At 29.1% G+C, this 23296-nt stretch overlaps 1 protein-coding gene across 1 annotated transcript; it reads left to right on the forward strand.

The window, feature by feature from the left end:
• Positions 1-202: 202 nt before the first annotated feature.
• Positions 203-4887, forward strand: LOC129611862 (insulin-like peptide receptor). Its single transcript, XM_055525266.1, has 9 exons — positions 203-503; positions 1596-1740; positions 1810-1890; positions 1955-2099; positions 2160-2283; positions 2353-2721; positions 2787-3096; positions 3164-3324; positions 3428-4887. Exons 1-9 carry the CDS (start codon positions 217-219, stop codon positions 4833-4835), a joined length of 3030 nt encoding a protein of 1009 aa, XP_055381241.1. The 5' UTR covers positions 203-216; the 3' UTR covers positions 4836-4887.
• Positions 4888-23296: the final 18409 nt, after the last annotated feature.

The following is a 23296-nucleotide window of genomic DNA, read 5'->3' on the forward strand; positions in this document are numbered from 1 at the left end:
TGTTAGTCGCTTTTTTAGTATTGTATAAATTTCGGTGTAATTAACATCTACAGCAAAATGTGTGAAAATTAAAAAAAAAATGTGTAATATTTGATTTTAATCTTTCTTATAATTTCACATTTATAATAAAATTTAATAAAAAAAATAAATTAAAAAAACGCGTAATTCTTATTATTTCATACGTCACTATACAAAACGCCAACTACATAGACCATAATGACTAATTCAATAATAATGAAAATGAAAAATTTTTCAACCGATTTATTAAATTTTATGATAATTTTTCTATTATTAATTGCGTCTAGTATAGCAAATAATAGTTTTCATTATAACTGTACATCGACAATAATCGATTATTCAATAAATTCATTGGATTTAATTAAAAATTGTACAGTAATTCATGGTAGTTTAACAATAAATCGAATTGATATGAGTGCAATAGGAAATATTGAAAATAATAATAATAAGAATAACATAAATAATTACACTATATTGAATTTAAGGTAAATTGAATTGAAAATAATTAATAGATTTAAAATATTTTAATTTTTATTCATGCATTAATTACCATTTTTGTTCATAATAATGAGTGAAATAAAATTTTATTGTATAGCAAATTATAATTTGGGAATTTTTAATTCCAAATTTGGAATAAATTTCAAAATATTAAAAACAAAATCTAGGTACTAATTTTAAATAAAAATTGAAGCTTCAAATTTTTATAACGATAAATTTATAATAAAATTTTAATCATCTTTTATTTGTACCTTTTGTAATTAAAAAATTATATAAGTGCATACATGCATACAAATATAATTGTAAATTTCATTCAGATTCTTCACCAATATTTCAGAAGAAAAAATTGTCAATAATACCGAGTTTTGTACTATATCTGATTATTGAACATTATGTAAAATTCCCGCCGCTTATATGATTAAGTTTCTAGAGACTTGTCGGCCATGCTTACTGAAATTAACATTTTTGGAATTTAATTGAACAAAAAGCACATTGCAAATTATATAAAATTTTATGTTTAAAACTAAATTTTTTTATTGCATTTTAATAGATTAAATTAATATTAATAGGTTCAAAGTGGCAATTCAATAAAATCTCATGTGCATTACCAAAATACCAATTTCATTTAGTGATCTAACTTAGTGTTGTTAATAAAAGTGATGATGTAGATATTAATCGAATTTTTTAAACCATATACGTAGGTAGATTTTGGCAAAAATTGTAAAAATATAAAATTTTGTCCTGAATTTTATACGATAATTTCAAGATTTGAAAGACAAAAAAACCAAACTAATGAACAACCTAAAAATTCCAAATACTCTCAAATATCGTTTCATTTCTACTAAATTCCTTTTCTTCAATGAATGTTTTCTGTAAAAAATATAAAACTGAATTATTCTTAATCAAAGTACTCAACGCTTCTCTTTCTAATACTACAAGCTGATAAAATTCAATATAAATAAGTGAGAAGCCGTAAAATTTCTAGAAGCTTATTTTCACAAATAATATGCTTTTATCACACGTAATAACTCATGTCTTGGAATAAAATTTATTAACAGTAATCTCTTTTTCAATTTCAGGGAAATTACAGAGTATCTCATTATTTATAATATAACAGGACTCACTAGTTTAGCTGCATTATTTCCAAATTTAGCTATAATTAGAGGAAAAACTGTTTTTCATAATTATGCTTTGTCAATATATGAAAATCCAGATTTAGAAGAAGTAATTTGAATAAATAGAAGTAATTTGAAAAATCACAATTACATTTCCTCTTAATTTTCATTTATACAGATCGGTTTGAAATCATTACTTTCAATATCAAGGGGACATGTTTTCATAGATCATTGTCCGAAGTTATGTAATGCCGACCAGGTAATTATAACTAGAGTTGAATAAATATTGCAAGTAATGCATGATATAATAATTAATTATTCAGGTATATTGGACTCGTTTAACCTTATCTACGGGAAATAATTACATACAGTCAACAAATGCAACCAATTGCCCTGTATGTCATGGTTGTTCATATTGTTGGGGAGAAAAATATTGTCAATTTTATGAAGGATATGATTTATTTAATCGTAAGTTAAAATTTCTTAATGAATTCTGAAAACAAAAAATAATTATAATATCTTCTATAGAGAAAAAAAATTTGAAATGTCATCCACAATGTTTTGGAGGTTGCTCACAAGATTCATCAGATATGCACTGTTATGTTTGTAAAAATTATAATGAAAATTCAAGATGTGTGGAACGTTGCACTGAGTATATACATTATAATTTTGACTAAAATAATTCTGATACATTGTCTATAAAACCAATTTTATTTTTCAGAAATAGTTATGCATATGATTTGGATATGCACTGTTATACAAAAGAGGAATGCATAAATCAAAAAGGAGGGTTACTTTACGAAAGCTCATTAGGAAATGAATGTGTTTTAACATGCCCATATGGATTTATGGTAAATGAAAGCACATGTGTGGAATGTACTGATGTCAATGATCCTGATTGTTATATACAATGTGATATAGATGTAGAGGATAGTGAAGTTGATTCTTTAGCACGTATTGAACAGCATAAAGGATGCCATGTATTAAATAATTCTTTAAATATACGATTATTGGATAATTTAGATGCTTCTGAATTAGAAAATAATTTTGGTGAAATTCGTATTATTCGGGGGCACTTACGAGTATATAAGTAATTTCATTTAAATTTTTTTTAATTTAACAAAATTATATCTTCTAATTTTTCTGACATTTTAGTTCACCGTATATAAAAAATTTAAAATTTCTTAAAAATCTTCAAGAGGTTCATGGTATTCCAACAAAAAATAAAAATTTTGGAATTTTAATTTATCAAAACAATAATTTAACACAACTATGGGATTTACATCAAATTCGAAAGATAAAACTTATTGAAGGTGGCTTATATATTGACTCAAATCCAAAACTATGCAACTGGGAAATTCAAACAATGCAAAAAAGTATTGAACATAACCGAGATTTAGATTTCATTGTGTACAATGACGAAGAAATATTCTGTGATAAAGGAAGTTTTGAATTAGAAATTACGGTATGGTAGCTATGTCGTATATCTTTGATGTATGACACATATTTTATTTTTTAATGAAAACTTTTAGGATAAATCTTCAAAATCGCTTACATTGACATGGCGAACTCCAGTTTTAAAATCCAAGTTTCAATATATTCCATCCAAAATCATTGAAATATTCTTTAGAGAATATTCAGAAAATATATCTTTAACATTGGATCATGATCTTGACAAAGATATTTGCTTAAGGTATGTTGAAATTGATAACATTATAAGGAAACTCTCTAAAAGAAATGAAATTATATATAATCCATGTGTCTCATATGATATCATTATTTTTATAAAATTTTAGGACATCTTGGACAAAAATTCAACTTAAAAATTACAGAAGAAATAATTATACTTTAACAAATTTACATGAAAATACAAGATATGTATTCATTGTAAAATTATACAATTCCAATAATAAAATAGCATCAGTTCAGTCAACAACAACGTACGCATCAACAACACCAGACTTTACAATACAACCAAAGATTTTTACAACAGTTAAAATGTATAATTTAATTGGTATAGGCTGGAAACTATTACCTTATCAATTTAAAATACTAACAAAAATTATAATTGAAGTTTACAAAATAACTGATAATCAATATGAATTAGATACACGAGATTTTTGTAAAACCTTACCCGAATATTATAGTAAATATCCACCTGCTTTTGAGAAAGGTGTAAATGGTAATGAAATAAAATGTTTATATGGCAAAACTGTTGAAGAAAATGAAGATGATGAATTCGATACAATAATCCGGAATAAATTTCAATATTCAAATTATAAATCGGATAATTATAAAAATTATTCTAATGCTAGTTCTAATATTTTAGCAAAAAATATTTCATTTTTAAAAGAGAATTTCATACGTAATATTAGTATTGTTCCAACACAAAATAATTTTCAAGCTATTAAAAATTTAACACATGCCACATTATACATGTTTAAGGTATTCTTTTGTACTCGTATTGGCTGTAACGATTACAGATTACATTTTGATAAAACCTATCGTATTAATGACGGAAATGCTATTACAAATACAACAATAATTGAATCGGGAAAATATGAAAATGGAACTAAAAAATATTCATTACAAATATTGGAACCGAATAAACCAAATGGTGCTATATTAAGTTATAAAGTACTTTTTCAGAAATTTATATCATCAGAAAATCATCGTCAAGGTGGTATTGAAACACGAAATAAAACCATGATAAGATTATTTTGTTATAGAAATATTGAAATGCAAAAAAATAATTTTACAATTGATTATGATAAAACTTTTAATTTTGCAATATCCGTTTTAAGTACATACGATGATGGTAAATTTAGTCCTTTAAAAGGATTCCAAGAATCTAATAAGAATAATGTGATAACAGAAGAAAAACAACCTACATTTTTAATATCACCGAATTCTAGTACTGACAATAATAATAACAATAAAATTGAAAATAATGATAGTGTTGGCAGTAATAGTGTCATAACAATTGAAATTTTGGTAATAATATTAATAATTTTGATAGTTGGTGGTGTTAGTTGGTATACATATAAAAAATATCCTAATATTAAAACAAAAATTTATTATAACGTACATGATGATCGTATTGATTTACTTGGTGAAGACTACAATAATCCTGATGATATTGATGAAGAAATTCAAAAAGAAATGGAAACAATTCAATTACAAAATGATCACTTTAGTTTATAGCACTGAAATATTTAATTCAATTTTTAAAATTAAAAATTAAAAATGAAGGATATTATGTGTTGTAAATTAAACTAGATACAAAATAAAGACTTGTAATTTTTAATGAAAAATTAGGTTATTTTCAGAGACTCTCAATATTGATTACAAAATTATAACAATATTATTGCATTTGGAAATTTTTAAATATCTCAGTATGTTAAATTGCCTTCAATTAGATGCAACGAACAAAACAAAAATTCATCTATTGCTAACTCAGGTAGAGATCCAGAACACTGAAAGAGCAATATTGGGACATTCTCACCAAGTCTGTTTGTGGCCATGATTAACTGCTGATTTTGCAATAAAGTTCGAATTCATGATTTATTTCTGACTCAACCTCTGTCCGAAAGCAATTTTTCTTTCTTCTAATTCAATATTATTCCCATACAAATTAATGATTTATTAGTCATCAAAGGATTTTCTCTTTTTTTTAGTGTTACCTAAATTTTTACCTCTTTTTTTTTCTCGTAATGTTTTGTTTTAGTCTAAAAATTTTAACTTTAATAAATAAATAACAAAAGAGAAAAAAAAAACCTTTATTTCAATTCCCAAGCCAACACTTTTGGGCTTAGAGAGAGAAAATACGATAATAATTTAAGTTTTTAATGGTCGTATAGGTTATTGTTCTCGACTTTCATTCTAATTTTGTTCTGCTTTTGTTTTTCGTTATTATTTGGTATTGCCATCGGAGTTCGGGGCATTGTAGTTAAACAACTGAATTTTATCTATTTTTTTTCTTACATAATATGCCTGTTACTTTGTTTTTTTTTTTCGTTTTATTTTTTTAATTTTTACACTAAATTTTTTTAAACCACAATATAGTTTTTCTATTGTTTTTTTTTCGCAATAAATGGGTTGTAGAACATTTTTGTTTTTTCGTTCTTTTTGTTTTTATTGGATCCTTTTCTCTTCTATACAATTTTAGTTTTAATTTTTGTTCCTATATCCTTTTTTTTGATTTTTTTTTTATGTTTGTACATTCTTTTTTTTTTTCTATGTAGAAAACAATTTTACCCTTGAGATAAAACCCTAAATTTTATGTTCGTCGCGTGCAGTGCAGATAAAAATACCCAGAAATTTTCAATAAAAAAAAGAAATGTACTTATATTAGATAAAATAAAATATTGTACAATTACTTGGAGTAAAAGTGTACATTTTGGTTTGTGAGGTTAAATATAGGAACAGGAAATATTATAGATCACCGTCACAGTCGTAAATTGAAAAGGCATGTTTGAAAAATTTTGATGAATTTCAAGCAAACGTAGAGTACACTTAGCAAATATTTCAATAAATCCTTGAATTCAGTTTTTATTTTTCAATTCAACTCTTATTTTTGATTCTCTTATTAAGATTATTCACAAATATTTAAATGAGAGCCTCTGAGATATTATAACTAACGTAGCGGGTAAGAATCCGATTTGTTTTAAGAAAGTTCAGAACCCTTTGAAGACATCATATTTTAATACCAAAAATACTCTAAAATAAGACATTAAAATTGCATTATAAACTCGACATCAAAAGTAGAAGGTGTGAAAAATTTACAATTACTCCATTTACGATATTATATAAGCTGTTAGATTACAATAGCGTAAATATTATATAAGAGAAAAATTGTTAAATACAATAATAAAAAAATAAAAAAAGAGAAACGAAAAAAAAAACAAGGATATTGTTGCAACATTGAATAAATTGTATTTTTATTTTTGTTGTAATTTATTTTTTTTCTCTCTTCTAATTCTTTTTTTAATATTATATAAAATAGAAAACGTACCATAAGTTTAACAAGAAAAAATATATTGTTCCCTGTTTTATTGTTTATAAATTAAAACGATGTGAATAGAGAAGCACTAGACAAACAACTAAGTATTAATTATCTATGCTTAAGGGGCAATCTTGGTTCTCTTTTTGTTTTAAAGAGTATCAAACAAATTGCATTTTATTTGAAATTTAAATAAAATGTTCCATATATTTCAGGTTATCGAACTCATTCTAAGTATAGAATATAAAAATAAATCGTTTAAGAATTTATGGAAAATTTTTTATTTAATAAAAAATTTAAATAAATTTTCATAAAACTATCATTATTCCAATTGAAAATCTAACATACAAAACTATGTGCTTGTATTCATACACTTGTAAAACGTTCTTGAACTCAACATACCTTACCACCAGATAAGGTATGAGAACTCTCACCTCATTCTTTTAATTAATATTATGTGGTATTAATAATTTTTTTTATTAGTAATAGTGTTATAACTACATCCAGTCTCCAAATATTTTTTTTTTTTTTTCTCCTTTGTTTACTCCCTTGGGGAGCATAGGGCTTCCACATAGCCTCTCCATCACACTCGGTTGCGGGCCAGATGTTTTATTTGTGCCCAGGTCTTGCCGCTTTCGATGATTTCTTTGTCTATTGTTCGACGCCAAGTCATTTTCGGCCTTCCAACTTTACGTTTCCCTTGTGGATTCCACTCTAATGCTTGGCGCGATATCGCAGCCTGTGGTCCCCTTAGCGTGTGCCCCAACCAGCGCCATTTCCTTCTTCTTATCTGTAGCAATACGGGCTCTTCACCTGCGAGCCTCCACAGCTCAGCATTTGATATTCTTCTTGGCCAGAAGATTCCGCATATTTTTCTGATGCACTTATTAATGAATACCTGAACACTATTAATGCTGGACTGATTTGCGTGCCAGGTTTCACTTCCATACAACAGTATCGGCTTTACACAAGTTGCGAACAGCCTTAATTTGGTTTTTCTGAGTAGTAATTATACTACCGAGGTAATTGAATTTATTTACATCTTCTATTGATGAATTATTTATCTTGAATTGGCCCGAGTTCCGGCTATTTATTCTTAGCGACTTAGTTTTGTTTGTGTTAATTCGGAGTCCAGCTTCTTTTGCTCTATCGTGCAGGAGATCGAGTTTGGCTTGCATCTCTTCATATGTATGAGAAAGGAGGGCAATGTCGTCCGCGTAATCTAAGTCTTCTAGGCGACTTGCTAATGACCATTTTAAACCTCTAGGCGTGCGTGTGACTTCTTTCATTACTTCGTCTAGGACTGAATTGAAGAGCACCGGGGAGAGTGGACAGCCTTGTTTAACTCCGGTGCCTATGTTTACTGGCTCACTTAGCGCACCACCATGTAGTATTCTAGTTACATTTTCTTCGTATAGTGTCTTTATTATGTTGATTATTTTTTGCGGGATTCTTTTCTTTCTTAGTGCCTCCCATATGCTTTCGCCATGTATTGCATCAAATGCTGTTTCGAAATCTACGAAAGCGATATATAATGGTGAGTTCCACTCAACTGATTGCTCCACAATGATTCTCAATGTGTTTGATTGATCTATGCAACTGCGTTGTTTACGGAAACCAGCTTGTTCTTCCCGCAATTCTATTTGATCTTCTATTCTTGCGAGAATTATCAGGGCCAGAACCCTATTAATAGAGTTTTGTATGGTGATTCCACGCCAATTCTTGCACTCCTTCGGATCGCCCTTCTTGGGTATCTTTATTATTATGTCTCTTTTCCAAGAATTCGGTATAGTTTCATTATGCCAAATCTGTTCCATGATCGGTTGCAATTTCTGAGCGGCTGTGTTACTGTCGATTCTTAGGAGTTCGGCTACTATACCATCTTGCCCCTCGGCCTTATTACGTTTCAGCTTGTCAATGGCCTGCATGACTTCTCTATGCGTTGGGGGGCCCTGGTTGATGCGATTGTTTTGGACGTGGATTCTCGGTTCTGCCTCTACGGGTTCGTTATTTATGCTGTTGTTATTATTTTCTATTCTTTCGAAATACTCTTCCAAATATTAATGATATAAATTAATCCTTCTTCTTGTTTCGACTGCCGTCAAGTGCAGACGTATTTTTCAATAAAACAATTTAAATCAATCAATCAGCCCGAAAATAAAACATACTCTCGAAGAATCAAGTTGTTTTTAAAACTGGACATGAGAAATTTCACCAATTTCAGAGCAATACTATGATAGTCCTGAGATTTTTCACACATATAAGAGTATACGGTATACCAAAATGAAAGTCAGAATATTAAACATCACCGAAAAAACGATAGGTTAATAACATCTAGTTATGAGGAAATGACAATTACAGAAAAATTTAGTTTAAATATTTTCTTTAAATTTTGAATTTACTCATAAATGCCTCTGAATTTAAAAAAAGTCTTTCACGCACAAAATGACGCACTACAGAACCGAACGGGAATTTCATAAGCTTCAAAATCAGTAGACTAAGTTGGCTTTGCCTGCCTTAATTTTGAAGCTATAAGTAAAAATGTCAAAAATTTAAGGATTTTAAGAAAAACTGACTTTGAATCCTTATAACTTGAGAAAACAAATCTTTTGTTCGCCTGGATGTGTTTGTTACTGCGTTCCGAAGTACCATCGATTTTCGAGCACTGATTATATATATATCGCGTCACATACTAATTAGTTAATTTCAATACATCTCATGAAGTACAACAGAAGCAACATAAGATTTTTCGTATAGTGCATTATTTTAAATATGGATGGAAAATATAGAAAAATTTTAAAAACTATAGAACAATTAATTTTTGTTAATTTGATTTTATTTTCCATTTATAATTCTAACTCTAAATTTAGTACGTGACGGTGCTTGTATTCCAAGCACTTAATGGGTACTATTAATTTACGAGAATATCTTACACAAGTACTGAATAAAAGATTTCCTAAAAACCATATTAATTCTCGTATAGCTAAAATTTTTTATAAAAAATAACTTTGACTATTGTACAACTATTGTGAATTTTCTTATTTTCATTAAAAATTTTATTTCAATGCTTTTTCATTCCCATTCTTATTCTCTTAATATTTTTCAGTTAACACTACTACATTAAAAGGTTTTATTAATGGTATAGGATCTGTAATGGTAAAATAATTGCTTATATTGTTATCCTTAACTATAACAACTTTAAAGGATGCTAAAAATTAAATATTAATAATAATAAGAAAATGTTGAATATTATTTAAAGTTTTAATAAATTTTCGATAACAAAACATTTTCAACACAATAGACTTAAATATTTTGTTATTATTGGAAAATAGCTTAAGGCGATTGCATTATTTTGTAACAAATTAAAATGATTGATTGCTTTTATTGACTATATTTTCATTGTTTACGGGAATATTTACATGAAATTCACAATAAAAAAGAAGGAAAAAAAATTTTACTTGACTGGATTTCTGGTTTAAAGTAAGTAGAATTAAAGCAAGCACAATTGACGCTCTTCAGTAAACGTCACATATGAATGCGGCCTCCTATAAACTTAAGAGATTACAGATAGAAGGATAACTAAAGAAATGCCCCAAGCGAATATTGTTCTTGACTTGCCCGTATGATGGTCCGAAATGACAATAAATGAAAGTATTTTTTCGAAATTGATTTTGTTTTGTAGGTATGTGAAAATGTCGATTTCCTGATCTCGAATTTCAATATCTTTCTGCACTATAAAATATTGCACTCATTTTGGGTTCCAATTGAATTTAAGAAGAAGCTAATGAATGTTTTTTATTGTTAAATCTGCATGTTTAGTTCAGCATTTACTAGATAGATATAGAACCTTATTGACCAGCAAAATTCAATTACAAATCTTAAAAATAAAACCACTTCTTATTGGCGTTCGGTATTGAAAAGACAAACTGCTTATGGCAGTCAAAGAAAGATCATTAAAGACGTATCCAAAGAAGTTGAATTTTAAGTTAAATAAATTTCTTTAAATCGGACGTATTTTGTATGTACATCTCCTACGTAAGGGTTCAACTTACCTATACTTGGAATGATTTTACTGTTCTTTCGATCTGAATTTGTACGAGAAATTTAATCAAATCCAAATGAATAGGAGCATTTATGATAAATGCAAGTAACTATAAGGGACTTAAAGAAATATTTTCTAAATTTTTTATTACTTCTATGGTGCAGAAGCAAAAATACAATAGAAATATGAAATAACGGTTCTCAAAAGAATTTATTTTTTATGATGCTCTTGTTTTTTTTATATAAAGGACAAAGTATATTCGTACATAGTCTTTTGTGTAAAATTTTTTCTTTCTTGAAAATTGCAATTATTTTTTAAAAAAAGCAATATTAATGCATTTTTTTTGAGCAAATTTCATTAAATTATCCTTAAAGGATATTACATAATTAATTATTCATATATTTATAATAAATTTTATGTGTCATTGAACTCACTGTTGATAAAATAATAATTATTAATAATTTATTTAAAAAATAATACGAACGCAATTTATAAATTAACTATGGTTTCAGGTCAGTAGAGAAATTCTTTTAAAATTCAAAACAATCTAATAAAATATTTTAATAATTAATGATTATGACAGATTATTATATTGTTATATGAAAATTTTTTAAGAATATTTAACTAAAATAGATTATCCGCTTGAATGTTTATAACAATGTTGTTAAAAGCAAATATAGAGTTTAAGTTCTTATTAAATATAAAATGTTCTAGAATTAATTATGAACATTTTTCAGTAGGACTCAAAGTTATTAAAATTACAATAGTCTTAACACTTTCCTTCTTTCGATGTGTATAACATTATGAAAATTATAAAGAGTAAATTTAATTGTAAGCTGTTAATATTTTTAACAAAATTGCATAGTGCTTCGAAAGCTACTTTTTAAACAGAAACTGCTCTGCATATCAAAAGTGTTATCGCTACTTCTAGAAAAAAAGTTATAGCACTTTTTCGTTTTTTAAAAAGTTTAATAACTTGCTTTCTTGCCGATAATTGTAACGACATTAGTTAGGAAAAAGTAAAATTCGAAAAACATATGAAATTTTTTCGAAAATTTTTAATCGCATATTCTGGATAATTTTTCTTATCCGGTTTTATTTTTGAAACAGCAACAATTCCCATCGCAATTTCAATTGTATCCGAACAAAATTTGTAAGGGTCATCAAATCATATTTTTTGAAACCTAATCATATTTGGAATATATTCAAGCTTCGAGGTGGCTTGCAAGAAATGCTTAAATCTATACAGTAATCCGAGCTTCTGAAAATTTATCCAAAGTAAATGCAATGGATTTATTACATTCCAATTTATGAAAGCTTGCCATACTAACAATAATTCAGGTATTTTCACTTTTTTTCATCTCTAATAATATTTGCATTAGTTAAAAATATTCCAAATTTTTTTTGCAATTTTATATTTCTAATTTTTATGCTTTATCTGTACTAATTTACTGATTTCATCCTTGGATCTAAAAAGAATAATTTTTATTTATTGATTGAAAAGAATCAATAAATGAAAATTTTGTTATGTAATGTGATTTTAATAGGAAAAAGAAATCTTTATAACCTCAAAAGGATTTTGAATACGTACATGCTATTGTAAAAGGATAAAAATATGCAAGTATACAAAATATTGTAAGTAATTTCTTTAAAGTGAGGATAAATATTTGGTTAAAAAAAATTCATTCAATTAAGCAAACTTAAATTTTTTTTCTTTATTTACGATATATTTTGGGTTTTAAATTTTATTTACATTTCAAATTTGGTTACATACATACGTCCGAATTTTTTTGTCTTCATTTTGTTAACGTTAATTAATTGAAAACAATTCATTAAATTTATTTGTATTCAAATACTGGCAGGTTATATAAAAAACTTGAAATTTTTTAGTAAATATTTGCTTGAAAAGTTACAATTTTTAAAAATTTATTTTGCAAAAAAGCAAAAATTTTTGCAAAATAAATTTTTTAAAAATGATTAAGAATAATTCTTTCATTATTAAAATCTCATAAAACAATATTCCCAAATTTTACAAAAATTAATTATTTTAAATTTGTTGAAATAAAAGCTTTTCGCTCGTATTATTAACAATCTAAGAAACGAAGCTTTCGTTGCCCCTATGGCCACTATGGCCTAGCACCCAAATGAGCCTGACTCTGTTCTTCGATGCCAAATCCACAAGTGCAGCAAGGCAGCCCCAGACCAGCTTGGATGTAACCTGAGCTGAACGAAGCGCCAGCAGTGCAGCCCTGCTGTCCGAGACCACATAGATGGTGCGGTTTCTATACCCCCTTTCTAAATTGATCCTCAGACAGATCTCTATTGCATGTATTTTGGCTTGGAATACCGTGCAATACGAATCAAGGGTTGCATATATACGTGTCTGGGCGGATAGCGTGTACACTCAAAACCACACCCGACTCCGTTTGGGACCCGTCCGCATACCACACGCTCGAACCCCACTCAAATACCACCCTGATCCCACGTCCATGGATCGGGAAACAGAACCCTGTACTTGTGGTCGAAGTTGTACCGCGCAGACAAGTATCCGACATGGTTATTCTTAGAATCGGATCGATCTCAATGAAGTCTCTGTGAGTCCTGTGGGACAACTTAAGCCCTGCCCTATCCTCGGCAGAGCGAAGTCGGTAAGTCACTAGCCGAGCTTCCTTCAATATATGGAGGTGCAGTCTCGGTAACTCAATCATCACCTCCAATGCAGCGGTAGGAGCCGTCCGAATTGTCTCGGTCACTCCCAGGCAGGCCGGCCTCCGTAGTTTTTCCAGCTTGGCCCGCACACCCGCCTGCTGAGCCTTACGGCACCATACAATCGACGCGTAGATGACGATGTGCCTAGCAAGATACCGTATATAGAAACAGTGCTATCTGTTTCTATATACGGTATCTTGCTTGCTAGTCTGAAGCCCCAGGTCCCCCCGATGAAGCTCTTACACGTCCACAAGGCCGCCGTAGCTCTCTCGATAACTCCATCTATATGGGTATTCCAGGAGAGACAATGATCCAGGGTTACCCCCAGACACTTCACCTCCCTAGAGTAACTAATACGTTCACCAAACAGAATTGGGCTCGTTAATCTATCCCTGGTTCTGCGTCTGGTGAAGGCGACCATTTATATTTAACCCAAAGCCTTCGCACCACCTCTCGCACGAAGGCAACATGGTCGGCGTATCCCCAGTGTTCGGCGAAGTTCCTCCTTTCACAAAAATCCACTAGATCTTTCAGTTGTTCGTCTGGGTGTTCACAGTCTCCCGGGTGGTAGGATGAGCACACAATGAACTCTGTCCAACCCTCGGAAGACTTCCCCTACACCAACAGATCTTTAGAACAGTAATCTGGAATGGGAAAATATGTTAGCTCTTTTACTAAATAAAATGCAAGCCCTAGGCCTGCCTCCAATTGTATTTTCATAAAATAGCTCACCTGTTATGCCCTTAACCTGACCTCTCACTATGTAAGGCTCTTGGATAAGGCCGATATCGAGGTGATCATTCATAAATCTATGAGCTAGACATTAGTAGGTGCCCTAGCATGCTGTAGATTTATTAAGATGCACCTCACAGCCACATCTTTTCCTTCGGCTCTTGTCTATGGTCTATGGCGCTTTAGACAAACGCTTTACATGAGCCTTGCTTCTCATTGCCACCTTTTTACGCATTTTGGTGGGCGCCTGCCCTGCCACAGCCTCTTTTGCCATCCTAGGCGCCACACTAGCCCCTCCAACAGCAAATACCGAGGCAGTTCCGGGTTTCCCAATGGGCTTGGGCCCTTTTGGTTCACCCGTGACGCTTGTTTTTGGCGCGCTGGTTGATGGTCCACCCGTTTCCCTTGCCGCCATTTTCGGAAAGACTTCAGACTTTCCAATGAGTTTTGGCTCTTTTGGTTAGCCTGAAATGCTCGTCGTTGTCGCGGTGGGCGTTAGTTTTTTATTTGATCCTGTCCTGCCGCCAACACCTTGAGAGGATTTCCTTCCTTTAACCCGAACGGTAACACGGAAGAAGTTCCGTAGCTCTTCCTATTCCGAAATCATCCACGGAAAAGGTGATGGAGCAGCGTCCTTTTCCTTATCCATCCTCAGCACCCTCCAGGAACTCATCTTAGGCTGGGATTTTGCTTCCCTATACTGCTTAGGAATTCGTCCCTGGAGAGACTGACGGTTGTCTTGTCTGGCACGTATGTGACGCAGTAATGCTGTTTGGGCATGTCGTTGCCATCCAGTACCACGACGTTGCAACCGTCCCAAGGCTTTGTCTTCCTGCAGACTCTCTCTGGTGTTTGATTGTTGCATGTTACGGATATCCATCTATCCCTTTGCAATGCTGCAGTGAATTGTGAAATTCATTTTCGGGTTTTATTGAGGAATGTTCCCAGGGGCCTTTCCCTCAACATTGCCTTTTCTAGCCTTTCCTTCTCATATCTGCGAGCTTCCTCTAGGGACATGCCATCCCTGATATAAGCTGTGATACGCCGCTTGGATGCAACACAGAAATATTGTTTTTTTCCCCTGATATCCAACCTTTTTAGGTCCTCCTCAGTTTGTTGGATAATAGGTCCAAAAGGACCCTGACTATCCGTCTCCATCGGAGGCGCCATCCTTTTCTCTACTGGCGTGAGAAGGAGTTCCTCCTCTGCGTCAGTCGAGAGAAGCTCTGGTTCCGTAGACCCTTGAGCACTAACTGTGTTTGTATTAATGTTGTCCTTAGTATTGTTGTTGTTGTTGTAACTGTCACTGTTGTTATTGTTGTTGCAGTTGTTGTATTTGTCACAGTTGTTGTTGCTGTTGTTGTTTTTGTTATTGTTTTCATTCTCCATTTTTTTCCACGAGTAGCGCGGGAAAGTATAGTCACCCGGCATACCATGGGAAGGCTTGTTTAAACTGGAGGGCGTCTGGTATCCAGAGTCCGCATACATCAACTAAGCTCCCCTTTAGCCATGCAGCCATCGGCATATGCTGTTCCACCTTGACTTGGGATGCCTGTCGTCAGCTGACGTATAGATATAGGGCTGAAACTCACAAATCAAGAGGTTCGCCGCGAGACATGAAGACACGACGTAACTTTGATCGTTTTGATCACCCCTTTATCCTCCGCCATTACCGGGGCCTACCACTAGGAGGTGACAGTGCGGTTTTGGGCCCCATTTGGGATAATATATATGGGGGCGATAATATCGTATTATCGAAAAATTGATAAAATATTTCATGTATATGATAATTGTGATATATTATGTGATATATATGAAATTTTTCATATTTCTAAATAATTATAATACTTAATCACCTTACAAATTATATTGTTCTTGATTAATTTTAAAACCTACTCTTCTTCACGATAAATGCTCAATCGTAAACTATATTAACAAATTCTCTTAAAAATATTTTACTCTTTAATATTTTTCTTAACTGAGAATGTATCTACAAAAGTTTTTAGGAACCGAATACTTTTATGGGATGTTAATTCAGAGTTTTACATTGACCATATATGTTAATAATGTAAATATCGAAAATATCGACTATATTTTTTGGCGATAAATTAATTAAATAATTAAAGCAATTAGTACCAAGCCTTAAATTCAATTTATATTACAGTTTAACAAAGTTCTGAATTAATTAATAAAATAATTCACGTATAACATTTAACTTCTCTCATTTTAACTTTCATACAAGGTTAATTTCAATAAGGTCATTAAAATTTTTAAATGCACATATTTTATTCATCAACAAAATTAAATAAAAATTATTAACTTTTTTTTTGATAAAATTCAAATTAATATTGTTATACAATGGCTTATATACTCAGTTAATAATGTTATAAAATGTTTCGAAAGTAGAAATTTAAAAAAAAAGCAAAATAAAATAAAAATTCTGTGCCAATAATTTTCTTGTCCTGTGACTGGTTTAATAATTTCTCGAATTCAATTTCTAATTAAAAATAATTTTTGTATGTGAAAGTTTACAAGGATATAAGTAAAAATAAAAACAAAAAATTTTTGTTAAATTTTCTTCAGGAAAGGATGAAGAGCATAAAAAGTAAAAAATAAAAAAATTCTTTTCTTTTCCTTCAGATATCATTAGAGTATTAAAAATCGTAAATAGCTTTTGACATTTTTATTTTAGTTTGTTCAAGGATAATTTTTATTTGTTTTTTGTTTTTGTGTTGTAAATTTTTATTTAATATAGTTGAACTATTTAAAAAGTTCATTTTTTTTTTTGAACGTTGTTGGGAAGAGGGGAGGGACTAATTAAAAATGAAATAAATAAAAAAGTTTTTCTGTTTTCTTATTTTTGTTTACATTGTGCACAATATTTTATGTTAGCCATTTAAACTTGAAGATCCGGGATTCGGCTTTCAGCTTAAAGTTCTTGTATTATTCTAGAAATTTATATTGTTATTATTTGATTGTCAAATTCGATTAATAAGAAAGTCGGAAATTCAATTGAATCGGTTACTAAAATGTTGGTTAAAACAAAATGGTGAAACTTGGATGCAAAAGAAAAGCTCAGGCCAATTAGTGGAATATTGCAATACGCCACTTTTAAAATTAATTGATAATTAAGTAATGATTAAAAATTTCAAGAAATATTCATAGTTTTGGTAAGTATACAATAATTTTAATAAATTTAAACAAGCAATTTTATGTTATGAAGCAAATCGTGATCTTTTATAAAAATAAATAAAAGTTTGCCTGATGATCCAGTGTTACTCTGATCTTTAACAGTTTTACTAAATAAATTTTATAAATTATGTAAGCATTGATTTTTTCTATAAGCAACCATATTAAATCTGGATTTACAAAATATGTGTATCCAAAAAAGTATGACCCTCTGTATTTATTGGTTATATGAAATGAGTAATAAAACTTATACGAAATTCTCTTATTATCTACAGTATTTGTTTGTGTTTGTCCTGCTTCTCTTATTAGCAACCACATTGCATACAGTAAGGGAGATACTGTAATAGTATCAAATTTTGGAGTTGAAATTTTCTGTGAGAACACTTTTCTCCACGGTATAGGGAAGCGTAAATAAACTAGTTTCAGAGAGATGTTTATCTGTCTGCCTGTCTGTCTGTCTACCGGTCTGTGTGTACACGCGTGTATCTCAAGTTCGGCTGAACTAATTTTCAACTTTAATTGTAAGTTTATTTCGGCTATGTTATGAATTGACCAACTTTTATGGAATATGTAAGCCGATCTGCATATTATTATTCCTGCAGATATTAAGAGAAATAATCAATCGATTTCCTTGAAATTTAATATGTGATGTTACTGGAAGTAACTGGCGAATTTTTTAGAGATTTCGGTGGCATAAAGGGAAACTCTACTAAGAGTCAAATCCACACTTTTCTATGTTAACTAAAATCATACTTACATCGATATAATATGAAGGAATAAGTGTTTAAAGGGCATTTTCTTAATTGTCTGACACATTTTTGCTTAAGTAGACAATAAACGTTGCGGTCGATTATGCGCTGATCACATCAGATTTTTTGTTTTTTGTTTGTTGTTTTTTGTTTTGTAACAATTTTTAACTTCTCTGTCTTTTTCATTTCCATTTTTTTTTTACATTTATTGCTAAATTTTTATTAGGTTTCTTAAAAGGAACTTTTAATCCTTTTGACATTTCAAGGTTTTAACTCTCTTGTTCACTTTGATAAATTATGTTAAAAATTTTAAATGTATATAACAGAATTTTTTCGTTTTTATCTAAATGTTTTATAAAAATATCCACGAATCAGAGAATATTTTCGGAAGAATAAAAATCAAAAACACAAAAAATAGAACAGAAAGTACAAAAATAAATGAGAAATATAAATAATCACACACATGAAGAAAATTAAAATGTAAACCGGATGCGAGTAAGATAAGTACAGGAAATGTATTTTTAAAAAATTTTTACGAAAGCAAAAAAATAGGAAATAATAATAGCAGAGCTTAAATATAGAACATAAGATTTTTGTAATTTTTTAAGTGCATACGAGTATACGTATATAGACCGCTAACGATATAGAGCGAAGGATATCGCAATAATGTATGAGCGTTTATTTTTGGAAGACTTTTTTGTATTATTGAACAAGCATTCCTGTTCCTCTATTTTTATATTTTTTGTTTCTTTTTTAAAAAGTTTAAGTAAATTTTATCCTAGTTTAATTTTTTTTTTTTTTTTTGGTTTTTGTTGTGACCGCATAAAATTATAATTTTTTAAAAATTTTAAATGGATTTTCCGTGTATGAACGACATTTCCGCCTGTTATCATTTATACAAAATACACTAAAACAACATAAAAATTAAGACAAACAAACAAAATATGCTTGAATATGCTTGAAACGCACACATAATGCAAAATATATAATGGATGCGAAAATTATATAGAAATAATTTAGTGAAGTAAAAGTAAAAATATTTGTTTTTTAAAGTTGGAACCCTTAAGTGATTATATGTTATATGAGTATATATATCTGTACATATATTTAAATATTAAATGAGAATTTGGATTTTGTTAAAAAGTGAAAATTCAAAAGAATTGAGCCGCCATTTCTATTCCATTCGTATAATTACTCTGTAATGGAACTACAAAGAATTAGAAGATTTATAATTAATGTTTAAATGAAAACATAACGGCAGCCCAAGGCTGATTTACAATAAACGTCTATTTTCGATTCTTCAACCTAATCTAAGAATATTAATACAAGTTATAAAACCAGCTCTTTCGAATGCAAAATTCAGCTTTGTTTTATCTGAAGCAGCTAGATAAATTTAAGGAATAAAAAATTCATTCAAATCGGATTTTAAAATGTTAATCATCTATATACATAACAATATGCCAAACAAATCTCTGTTTTAGATTTTTAGGATCTAATCACTCAGTCATATTGGAAATCACTACAACCTTTCATATATACTTTGTTACTTTTAAACTCAACAGCACTTTTAACATTAATAAGATAACCAATTATTACAACAACTTTTTGTAATTTCCAAATAATCCAAATAAAATGTATGAATGTAAAATTGTAAGTTTTAATAGAACTTCAAATTCACAATCTAAAAATTGTTCAGTAGAACTAGTAAATTCAGACAGAATATTTTGTTGCACACACAAATAATATACATAAATGGAAAGGTCAAAAGTGATATATGGATCGGAAATTGCAATATTAACCCAACAAAAAAAAAATTCTTTTGGACTCCTTGCAACATTTCCAAAAAAAAAAAAATTTAGAAAGATTAAGTATTGTATTTCGTGGCATAAATTCTGTATATGAATGCAAGACTGTAAAGATAGATAAACAACAATTTCAGTAAAAGAATTACGCTTCCATAATATCAATGTGAGTAAAAAACGGAAATTGTACAAAAGAAAAAAACTAGATTTATTATTAGTCCTTGTAAGTTTTATTCATTTTTCCTTATATAAGTGAAAGCAATAATTACATAAGTAGGGCATATGTATTTGAAATTTTCGGAATTTTTCTTATCCTTTCACTTTACATTTTAAAAAAGTGTGTTTGCAATTTTGCCAAATAAAATTTGTTTTATTTGATCTTTAAATAAAATTAATGTAGTGAGGTGCTACCCTTTCTTCATTTCCGGCATTTAGAATTACGCACAAGCATTAATTTAGTTCTATTTCTCTATATTTATTGTTTGATATACTTGTTTTTCTATCTAATATTAAAGAATCTTCAGCCAGTTAGTTGGAATGAAACTGAATTTTCTTTTTAAAGTAGCTTATTATTTCTACAAAAATCTCTTCAAATTTATTAAATTTATAAAAATTTTTTATAGAAATTAATTATTAATCAATAAAATCTTAATTAATTATTCATTTTCTGAAATGTGATTACGATGAAATCGGTTGACTTACAACATAATTATAATCGTAAGCAATTTCAATTAAAATAAATTATGTACGAAAACCTAAACCAACAACGATGAATAAATGGAATGACTCTTTAAATAAATTGAAAAAAAAAAGTAAAATAAAATTAAGAGGATTAAATTTATTTAAGAAGATTAAATATATTTTGCACCTTGGTTAGCTTTAAAACGTTGAATTCCAACAATGTATGGCATACAATCATACACATACAATATTCATGAATTGAATGCAAGTGTGTATTAAATAATGAATATATTTTTTTAAACTCATTAAATAGCATATGAAACTGGGACTTTAATTAAAATTGTTTGTTTCTTTAAATAATATTGTACCTTTTCGCCAAATTTTGTTAACTCAAAAATATTAATATTTTAAGCAAATTACAATAAAAAAAAACTAAAAAAATTAGAGCTGATCCTGTCAATTCTGTGATACCAGTGCTAACTTGTTATCCTGTGAGCGAAGAAATATACGACAAGTCTGACTATGACACAGCCTATTACTTTAATTACGCCGGTTTTGTAGTTACAAACGGTTACAAACAAAGTGGTGAATTTATAATATCATTCGAACATACGTTTGCATCAATAGTTGCCGCAAACGGCAACTATTATATTCATTTATGAAAATTTATTATTTTAGGACAACTATTTTAATAGATTCTAAGCTTTCACTACAAAACTATTGAGGTTGTACAGCAGCTACTACAATAGATCAAGAAATTTTAATATTATTCTATAAGGGAATATGAAATGTCGATATTATAGCTAAATTACCAAATTATTTCTGAAATATAATCAAATAGCTTTTAAAGATGTAGTTCCCCGAACCACTGGTTTGCTTACATCCAAATTAAATAGGGTTTCAGCGTTTACCATTATAAATCTAATTTATTGTAAAAATTTGGTGAGCGTGACTCAATTAGCTTTTGAATTATCGTTAGGGCGGAAGGAAGTGGTTAAATCGAATCTGACGTTGATCAAAAAGACGCACTTATATCTAAGTCCCAGACCATTATTTTTTAGCGTTACACATGCTAAGGCAAATTTTTAGTACCCTTTGTTGGGTATAAGCATTGTTTCTAAAAGTGTTATACAAAGTCTCCGAAATTTTCGCCAAATCGCTTTATATTGCTTTACATTAACATTTGAAGTTTTCAATGATCCTTGAATCTCTTGGGCTTTATAAAAACATTAATTGCTCAAGTTTTATAAACCAGCAGTTCCAAAGTATGCAAAATGAAGTTTAAACGCTGTAGCCCTTCAATTTTTTATAATCAAGGAATATTGAAAAGTATTATAGAATTAAATTGTTCATTAATGAATCATTAGTAGAATTTTTTAAAATTATACTGTTGCAACACAACAGCTATAATCACAACTAGAATTTTATTAAAGCAAATCCTTTTATAATATCTTAATGCACTTTCTAACATAAATTTAAATTTTGTGTACATTTCGTATTATTTTTTTCCTAAAAATCGATTTTTCTAAACATTTTGTTTTCCCATTAAAATACTTAAAAGATTATTTATAATAATTGTCTATTAAAAGACAATTTCATTCTCATAATACCTTCTAATGAGAAAAATGTCTATATGTAATAATATTATTGATAAATATATTTAGTCCTTGTTATATATTTAGCCAACAAGTCCCAGTTGTATACAATAAATGTTGAATTTCTATATAAATGTTTTATGTTTGTATTTCTGTTTTGTATAATTTTCTTATTATATTGAATTCTTGTTAGTTGAATTCTAAAAGTATGTAATTGTCCTTATTATTACCATTGTTATTATTATAAAACCAATAATGTATGATCTTATACAATTACTCGACAAGATTTCTTTTTTTTTTAATAAAAACGAAAAAATAAATAATAATATGGTCATTTATTCCTACATACATATGGTTTTTATATGAAATTGTTTTCTTCTAGTGTGTTTGAGAACGAATTTAACTGAAGCACAATGTTGTTAGTTTTGTGGTATGTTGTAAATATTGTAAAGTTTCATTCCTATGGATATATGACCAAAATAAAATATGTAAAAATTTAGACCATACACAGTATACTTACACATTCAATTCCAAAATATATTCAAAATAGATCTACAACAATAGATATTGTGAAGATTCTCAATTTATAAAAAATTGTACATAGGGCTTATCGTTGTTGTGTTTTAAAACAAAACCAAAATGAGTGTCGAGTGAAAAATGTTTGTATGATTTACTTTCTTGACAGTTAATTTTATTACACAATAATTGGAAATATTTCAGATTCAATTTTAAATTAACAGCCCAATTCAGTTCTTCAGTTCTTGCCGAGTAAACTATCGAGATAGACGATCAGGCCCTGAAACTAAGCATAATAAAAACTTACTGTAAATTAATTTAGTGTTCGAAATATTTCCTTAAAATGCAACCTAAGTGTATTTGACCCACGAAAAAATATTTAAAAATCTTATTATTCTAAGTTTAAGCAAATGTACAATCTATAAAAGCATCCTCAAATATTTGAGGGCATAATATTTTCAATTGTTCTATTCATAAATTTTAACTTTTCTACATACAAAATTTTTCTTTATCCAAAGTAATAAAAAACAAAAATTCTAAAAATTAATTCTTTTAAAAGAAAATTTTTTGTTTACATTTCCTGTTCCTTAAATGAAATTTTCCCCCCTCAAATATTTGATATAATTATGGTGTAAAGAAAAAAAAATA

This window comes from Condylostylus longicornis, unplaced genomic scaffold (genome assembly GCF_029603195.1).
Source record: "Condylostylus longicornis isolate FDR11 unplaced genomic scaffold, ASM2960319v2 ptg000055l, whole genome shotgun sequence".
In the NCBI taxonomy this organism is placed as follows: domain Eukaryota; kingdom Metazoa; phylum Arthropoda; class Insecta; order Diptera; family Dolichopodidae; genus Condylostylus; species Condylostylus longicornis.

Excerpts from the sequence above, each read along its gene's own strand:
- LOC129611862 (XM_055525266.1), top strand. The coding sequence starts at position 217 with ATGACTAATTCAATAATAATGAAAATGAAAAATTTTTCAACCGATTTA. Across the intron at positions 2,284-2,352 it reads TGTGTGGAACGTTGCACTGA|AAATAGTTATGCATATGATT; the intron begins GTATATACATTA and ends TTTATTTTTCAG. Across the intron at positions 3,325-3,427 it reads GACAAAGATATTTGCTTAAG|GACATCTTGGACAAAAATTC; the intron begins GTATGTTGAAAT and ends ATAAAATTTTAG.